We start from the raw sequence: 9,224 nt of genomic DNA, 5'->3' as shown, positions 1-9,224 counted from the left end.
CTATTGAATGGAAATAGGAAATTTAAAAAAAAGAGAAAGTTGAAATGGAAATCAAGAAAAGAGTGACTGTGAAGGAGTTTGTCTTTTTCTCTTCTTCCCAAGCACAAATAGAGCAGTTCACCCGACCAACAATGAATCAGCAAAGGGGCAGACGGAAATGGCTGGCAGTTGTAGAAGAATAAAGAAAGACTAAGATGAAGGAAAGACATGGAAAGAGGAGAGATTTAAGTAGAAAAGCTGCAGAAGGCAGCATTAAAGGTGATCCTTTAAGGTGCTAATTAGGAAATTACTTGGTTTTGTAGCAGAAAGTCTAATTCAATGGCTAGGTGCATTCAAAACAACCATTAGGAAACGGCTAATTCCAATCATCTACAATAACAGCTGAATTTCTGAAGAAAGAGGCAGGAAGCAAACTGTTCTCCTTTATAAGAAAAGACAATACTAATGTTGAATCACCAGTGTAAAACTACCATCCAGAGCCAACAACTGATTCAACCTAATGTGTACAACACTCAACCAGTCCAAGACAACAGATCTGTAAACTAAGCCCGACGTATAACGTTCTACCCCTGCTTCATGGTTGCTATTGAGCAGTCTTAACTGTCTACTCCTGTAGAGTCATCTTCTCCCCATTTTCTCGTTAGTCTTGCAACCAGTAGTTATCAAATTGTATCCACAAGACCACAGCAAACTGGTGCACAAGTATGCCTATGTTCAAAGAGACCTTGTTGTGTGCTATTTCCCTCATTACCAAAACCAGTTGTTTGTTGTCTTCTCCTATGCCACATACTTGAAATTGCCACATTCTCTGGACTGGCACTCGACATGCCATGATGCTACGTAGTGGTCTGGGCAACGAGAGGCTTTGAAACCAACTTTAGATTACCAGAAAGAACGTCTTTTAGAACAAGCAGCAGAAGGTTTTACTGTCACACTTGTATAACCCGCTGCATACACGGACCTTTGCGCTGCACTATTATCTGTTTTCTGTTGGAGAGCTGGGAGAAAAGGAGCAGGTTTTAACTGAGGCCTATTTTAAGAAAAAATAAAAAAGCTAAAACCCCTATTTCAAGGACACTACAAGCACCAGTATGGTTTTAATCCCCTTTTAAACACCAGGCCTCTGTTCTGAAGCAGAAGAAGGATTATACAGTTAAGGACTTAGAGCAGCTACCAAGTCTGCAAATCTAGAATCCACTTCTAGGTATATAAAGGAGCATTTGGGGAATGAAGACATACATCAGCTGTGGTAATTACTGGTTGTAGTTCATTCTGTCCCTCCATGAAATTTTGGGGGAGTATTCTCCAATGCCATTCCTTTCTCCGATGCCAACCTCTTTCCTCTTTGCCGGCCCATAACCAGAAAACACCAGGCAAACACTGCGCCGCTGGCAGTATCATAACCCAACAGGCTCCATTTTGGCTTTTTATTTCCTGCAGCTGTAAACAACCTAAGAGGGTCCTGCATAAGGCTGCCATATGTCTGAGTTTTCCCAAACATGTTTCCCAGATTTTACTTGCCCTCTATTTCCAGAGGAACAGCAGCTCCGTCAGAACTACTGCAGCATAGCTCCAAACAAGCTGCTGTACACCGGGACATCCCAGACACGTGCACTATATGCACATCAATCAACTGCAACAAGTACACACAGCAAGTCCAAAGCATTTTTGTAAGCGCAGGCTATTACACATGCAGTGTACAATCAGTGAATATCTGTCTTGTTCTGACACTTTTGGAAGGCACTCAAAGGATATGCTGCACATCCACCTACAACCCATGTATTTTGTGTAGGATCAGTCATATGCTTCCTGTAAGCACCGGACTTAGCGGATACACACAAACTATTTATATTCAACAACTTACTGCACAAGCACTACATTGCACATGCCTGCAGAGCTCTGCCTTGGCAATTCCAGATAAAAATATGGCAGCTGTCATCTCACAGGTTAGAGAATCATAGCTCTGGCAACAAAGCACTACCAATATACTACTGCATATTGCAAACACCCTCACCTTCTATACAGCAGGCTTCCTGACAAGCCATGGAAGAAAGCCACTCTTTCTCTCCATCTGGGCCACTTTCTGGAGAATTTTCTGGAGAAAATTCTGCTTTTCGCTGAGCCTTCTCCTCTCAGCCTTCTGCTGAGACCTTTACTTCAATCTTCCCATTATCATTCCTGCCTCTAATGATTCTTCCATGTTCCTATGCCATATACAGATCAGGATAGAAAATTTTCAATTATTAAATAAACAAAATCCAGGAAAAAAGATCCAGGGTGATTTTTAATATTAAAATGAAGTAATTAAATTTTTTTTCTGATATGGTTAAAAAAGGAACACATGACCTCACATGGCCATATTTGAAAACATTAATTAGCTTCAGGGGGAAAGTACACAGGAATAATATGAATTTGGCTTCAAGTTTCTTGGAAGACTTCCTGGATTTCATTTCAAACACTACATTATCCATTAGTATGTCTGATATTAATATCCCCACCCTTCTCACCTAAAGCATTTTTCTTTTTGTTGCATGTGTTTTTTATATAGCAATCAAGACAGACTTGGAAACACTGAAGGGGACTGTACAAGAAGAGAGGTCAAATGCATGACCAAAAAAAAGGCAGGGGGCAGAGGGGTATTCCTCAATTTGTTCAAAGCTGTCTTGGGTACAATTAGTCTATCAGCAAGAAAAATACAATTGTGATTTTTAGACAGAGGCCGTCAACATATTTAAACCTTTAACAACATTTCTGTTGTTAGCCATTATTAATTAGCAACAGCATTTCTGTTAAGCCATTCTTAAGCCAATCCCACTGATTCTGTGTTTAGAGACAAGCTCAACCCACCGTTCAGCAGAACCTGCGCATTTACCAAAAGGTAACCAAAGGCACAATCAGCATTACAATCTAGAAAGATTCCTCTAGGATCACCTCGTGGAAGCCATGTTATTCTGTAAATGATTTTTACCTTAAGGACTCAGCCCAACATCTATTTACTGGTTGAAATATTGACAGAATCATGCAGCATAGCAGAATTTGTTTTACAGTAGAGTGCATTTTCACTATGAACACAAGGATCACTACCAAACCACTTAAGGCTTTTTTTTTTCATCAGCCATTGAAAGAAAAAAACAAAACCCTTTAAAACAGTTATTGAGCTACTTAGCAAGGAATTTTTTTTCCCCTATGTTTATTGTCATCTTTACAGTAATAACAGGGAGCTGCTGCTTCCTTCAGTTCATGTATCCATGATTAAGACATAGAAAAGCACAGCCAACTGCAAATTCCAGAGAAGAAGAAAGTGCTAAATCAACCAAGAGTAGGATATAACTACACTGCAAACCTCTGTATAGCACAGACATAACCAAGCTAGCTTTAAATAAGCTACCCAAGTACAGGAAGCTATGCGGGCATCACAACACAGAATTCAAGGCGAACTCATAGATTGTGTTTCTGAACTGTCTTTGCAAGGTAGCAGCTCATTTAAAGTTATCTCTGCCAACTCTCCGTCAGCGATTTCCAGCCTTAAGGCTGACACTCTTCTTCAGGCTCCCCTTCACCTTTGGGTACTGCTGCTTTATACAGCCTGGCGTTTGACACTGTAAATACACCTATCAGCAGGTATGCAAAAACCGCCCCACTGTACAGTTACTGAGAACTCCAACTCGTGTCCAACTTCCACAAAATCACCCCTCTCCATCCACTGTGCTCATCATTTAGAGCCATGAATTTCCAAAATTACCTATTCGGGGTGGGGAAGAAGACATCTGGAATCAAGACTGTGGGGACAGACTGGCTGTCTCTTTGCATGTCATTATACCCTGAATTGTAATAGGCAAGCATCTAGGAAACAGTGCCAAGTAGTACACTGTACTTAAAAATATTCTGAGCAATTTTTTTAATAGAATTTAAAAATGTCCTTTGGAATGTAAAATTGCCTTGGGCTTAATCTGAGATCATGTAGTTTTGCTTAATGCGAACTCGTTTTTAATCAAACCACCCTGAAGGTATGCAAAACAGAAGACAAAAAGCTTAAGTACAGCATTTAGCTTAAGAAAAATATCAGGTTATCAGTGATATATATCTTTAATACAATACAGATTAACTGTACATTTTATCCATAAATACAAGTATGTTGAGGAATGCAATTGTTAATACATTTGATGTTAAACTAAAACAGTTGCCTCTTTTTAGCATGCTGAACCCTATTCTTCTAGGTGTGGTACAAGCCCACAGAGACAGCCTCTGGCCTGAAAAACTCAGTACAAAATTCCCAAACCAGCCTAAGCAGCATACATGACTAGTCAGTTTTTCAGAAGAGCTGAATATGCGTTTTCAGACTCAAATCCAGGGGAAGCACCTACATGCAGCACCTTGGTGTCAGCAACTTTGGCTTTCTCCTTCATCTAAAGCCATATCTCACCCTGAGACTCCTGGGTCCCACATGACAGAGCCCTTCCTTTGAGGAAGGGACTGCATTTTGCGACTCTTCAGATTTACAGAGATATACAAGTGATTTTTGAGAGTAGCGAAGGAACAACAGACCAGAGAAATTCAAACTGGACCACTCTTCCAGTACATTGAACACTAGCTCAGAAAGCCTGCCTACAGGAGTCTGAAGTTTTACTTTCATAAAGTTGTGAGGGCTTAGCATTTGTGCCTCAACAATAACCAGGCATTTACCACAGACACAGGTATTTATGGTGATTTATAGGCAATTAAAAATGTCAGCTTCCTGGTGAAGGAAATCCGTCAAAAGATCTTCTAGAAGACAGTATCTGCAGAGCACCATTTATACCAAAAGAAACCCATATGTGTTGCAGTCAGATCCAAGCGGCAGGTTTTAGCCTATTTTAGGCACAGCAAAGAACAGTGAACCAAGAATGAAATACGGCACTTACGTGCTGCAGTCAAAACTACTACAAAAAAATAGTTTCATCCAGGTCCACTGCTCCCTGCTCCCCACCGCCAACACACTGAAGCTGAAAGGAAACAGCAAAGTGGGAGACAGGACACCACCACTCTTCAGGATCACAATTTTTCACAAATTACTGTGACCTTGAGTATCCAAAGCTGTCAAGGGCCCAGGTCTGAGTATCAGTGAAATGTGCCTCCCAGAAAGGAGTAAATCAGTATACAAACCTACTGAGAAAACAGAGCAGCATTTCTTTCCTGTCACTGGAATTTAACAAGTCATACCCCACCTCAAATGGAAAGAGTCCCGTCGGTGGGTATCCACCATTGCAAGAGAGATGCTGCTGCCTACTATACAGTTCAGAGAAATCATTTCCCTTCAAACACCTAAAACACACGTCCAACCGTTGCTCACGTGTTGCAGCTTCACCGTGTCACAGTCCTCACTTTTGACTCTACCCAGATCACTTGATACACCTGAGCCTCTCTGGGACGGACAACACATGGGCACACAAAGCAGGAAGGTGCAACCGTTCTCCTTGAGTAAGTCAGGACTACTATTCTGATAGCAATCTGTGGCCCCCACATCTCAGAGAAAAAAAATGCAGCACAGGCCACTGACTTTATAATAAGAGAATGTTTCCAGTATGTGGCTAGAAATAGGTATTTCTGAATTTGGCTGGAGAAATGCCCCCACACCAGCATCCAGTCCACACCACAGAAAACTTCAGACTACTCTCTTTCATCTGAGACACTTGCACAGATATAAATAGTATGAGAGAGGAAGTTTTCATGAAAGCAACACAAAACTATTAATAAGAGACCAATTTACAATTAGAAAGCTCATATAAAAGTAGTAACTGGAAATCTCAAGAACAGTTACCACTTTCCCTCTGTTTATCATCCAGCAGCTTGTAGAAGGCATAGAAGAAATGTAAATCATTTGTGTCTTTAAACACCAACTGTTTATGTATACTACATATAATTTACACACAAGTGACATGTGTATCTATAAAGGCAGATTTCACAATAGCAAATTCATCTTAGTAAGAGGAATAACACGCTGGAGATGTGATGCTGGGCATCTGTGTTATTTCCACATTCAGAAGATAGACTGAATTACTGTATCTCATTGTAAGATGATAAACACACGCAACACTGTAGTAAGTGTCTACAAAAGAGAAAGCAAGACAGTGAAAGAAGGTAGCTGGCAGTGACAGTACCTGATTTACCAGCCTAAATGAAGATGTTATTAAAGGTTAACAGCAGACAGAATCCCTCCGCAGAATATTCCCTCTCGTTACACCTTGGAGTGAAAGAAAAAAAATAATGCTGGGGTTGAACACACCACCTCAGAGCTCCTCCGCTGCTGAAAGCCATCTTTACCCTGTCTCCATTACCAGTTTGAAACCTCCCTGCTAGGCCAGAACTCGGCTGCCTTGGCCCCCTTTCAACCCATGACCCACAAGCACAACTGTTATTCAACAGCTGTACCCAGTTTCCAAGGTGCACAACACCCAGAGATGAAACAGTGTTGGCTCAAAGGAATTTCAGAGGATGTCAAATTACTTCAGAGCAAGCATTTTCAGGGCATGTTGTTGAGGTGTACTTCTTGATGCAGAAAGGTGGGGCGGGGGTGGGGGGGATAAATGACCGGAATGATGCCCTTCCTCACGGAAAGGAGATACACAAATGATAAATCCACTGGGGAAATCACTGTCTTGACACAGTCTACTTGAAAAGTTCACTTCAATTCTCTAAGTGCAGTGACAAAAAATAATGTTTAATCAATCTCCTCGTTACACTGAGATTCTCAGTCCTATACTGCCTGCATTAGTTTTTCTTAACAAATTGTATGTTACTATTTATAATCCAAACACATTGCTCCATACTGGTTACCTTTCTACAGTAGTTCACACTTTTCTATTGTTTATTCTTAGCATTGGAGAAAAACTCCTACAAACTTGGTTTTAGCTCTGATTGGAGTTTTGGCTGTATGAACAAGTCATCGTAGGCTTCCAAGCAAATTAATTAACCTAGCGTGCATGTCCGTACAGATGCTCTTACCCCTCAAAGAGACGCCAGGTAGCTTGTCACTCCCATCCTGCCCTCAGCCCAGAGTAAGCGCCCGCATACCGGTAGCTAACACCACTGCATTCAATAAGGACGGGTTGACTTTACGGCTATGCCCAGTTTGGGCATACATACAACGGGCAAGCCTGCTCTTTGGCAGCATGCTCCTGAAGCACTCGTGTTTTCTGATCCGGCAGTATATAGCTTTGGGGAGTTAAACATTAAAAGAAAACCCTAAAAAACCCAGAAGTGGCTCACCAAGGAATCAGGGCCAGCTTAATGGAAGGAGTAGAGACCTGCATCCTTGGAGGGAGGGAATAGGACCATGCCAGCTATAATGCAGGCTGTGCTGTGAGGTGGAATGACATCCTAGGTCTACTCACTAGCTTATGTAACAGTTATTTATGCACGTAATACCACTATGGAAAGAAAACCACCAGAAGAGAGAACTTTGGAAAAGTTTTACAAATGCTTACCAGTCCAGTACTGTCAGCTGAAACTTGCTGGAAGTTTAGAGAAAATTTCCTGGCTTTTAAGACTCCTTTGCCTATCACGTGCTTATTTGAACGGACAGCCAGGTTGTCAGCAGCACCTCACCTACCCTCCTGACGGTGCTCACAAGACACCAGCGGAGCACTGCAGCGAGTCTCCTCCATCGCACACACCAGATGATGGGGAGAGCTGGAACCTCGGGGCAGCCCGTGCTGGGCACACAGAAAGTACTAAGGGGGGCTGAACGTCCTTGCTGCAGGCTGAACACGAGGACTCTTCTCTCAGTGCATGACATTTTTTGCACGTCTTGAAAACGGGCTGCCGTTAATTTCCTTCTCTCTTCTGTAACACGTCACCCCAAAACCTTCAAAGCACCTTTCATATGGGGAATAACTATGCTTACCTACTTTACTGATCAGGACAACGAGGCACAGTGAGGAGGAGCAACACACCCAAGGTCACTCAGAAGTAAGACAATGTGGATTCCCAGTTCAGTATTTCATTTTCTAGGCAGGACAGCTTTATGAGCATGTAGTTAGTTATCCAGCAACCTATTTTAACAAGCTAATAAATATTCCTGGTAATTCCCCTTTTACCTTACAACAGTAGCAGATATTTCTAAAGAATGAAACCTAATATATAGATAACAAGAATCTCTGCATCCTATATAAAATTAGCTGAGTTGGGGATGAGACAGAGGGGAGTGAAGATGTTACTAGGACTCCTCACACAGGCTTGTTTGGTCTGTTAACAAATGGTTTTGTCATCACCAACTAATGTTTGTATATGCTGAAGACACATTTATGATGACTTTTACATCAGACGTCAAAACCGGTAGTAAAATGCAGAGCAAATCCTGTAAACCAACTGTAAGCGCCACATGGGAACTAGAGATACAGAATTGTCAGAACAATTTTGAGTTGCAGTCAATGTAATTTAGCATCGACTCCCAGCATCTGGCACCAGAGACGTCAGGGGAAAGTACCAGAAACCGTGCAGTGGGTGTGTTACACGCGCGTGGGAAGTTTTCCCCTAGTCCTATGCAAACCATAACTACCAGTTTACATCCTGACTCAGACAAAAAAATTGTCCAATTAGTAAATTAATCTAGCTGATGTGATTGAACGATTTTGTTAAGTTTATCTACAAAACTTCAACGATTTTACCCTGAGTTATACTTCTGACAATGAAGTTCACCATTGATCTCTGAATTAAACACGAACTTCCTCACTGATGTTGACGAAATTACACATACAAAAAGTTCAACGTATTAGGCTATGTATTTTACTATGCATTTTCAAGTTATTAAAAAAAAAAAAACCAAACCCCACTCGACAACCATCAAACAGTCCTTTCTATTTAAATTAAGAACCAAACTATATTACCACTGTGGTAATAAGAGAGGATAGCTGAGGCCTACAGAATATGTTTAACAGGAGTTGACGGTTGTATGACAACTGGCCTAACCTGAATCTACTTGTTTGGTACCCTTAAAGTAAAATATCCAAAGATATTAAAAAAAAAAAAAAGGAACAAAAAAGAAAAAAACGGAAGGGCACCAAATCATTTTCCCAAAAGCTCACATTTAAAGGAAACAGAAAATCTGTTTTCAGAGCAACAAGTCTCCCAGTGTTTATCAAAGCCAAGCAACTCCAGAGCCAGAGCTGATGCAGACACAGAAATGCACACGCTGGAATTTGATGAGCACGTCTCATTCTGTCCCAGTAAGCCCTTATTTTTTCTTG

At 41.3% G+C, this 9,224-nt stretch overlaps 1 protein-coding gene across 1 annotated transcript in view; it reads right to left on the bottom strand.

The window, feature by feature from the left end:
* The window catches only part of METAP1 (methionyl aminopeptidase 1), a gene marked incomplete at its 5' end in the record, with an annotated part of 25,768 nt that extends 19,607 nt beyond the window's left edge, over positions 1-6,161 (bottom strand). The window contains one exon of the mRNA XM_009327073.1: positions 6,138-6,161. Coding sequence (XP_009325348.1) covers positions 6,138-6,161 — 24 coding nt within the window. The remainder of the gene's footprint in view (positions 1-6,137) is intronic.
* Positions 6,162-9,224: the final 3,063 nt, after the last annotated feature.

This window comes from Pygoscelis adeliae, unplaced genomic scaffold, assembly GCF_000699105.1.
Source record: "Pygoscelis adeliae isolate BGI_AS28 unplaced genomic scaffold, ASM69910v1 Scaffold87, whole genome shotgun sequence".
NCBI lineage: Eukaryota > Metazoa > Chordata > Aves > Sphenisciformes > Spheniscidae > Pygoscelis > Pygoscelis adeliae.
This window is presented reverse-complemented; position numbering and strand designations above follow the sequence as displayed.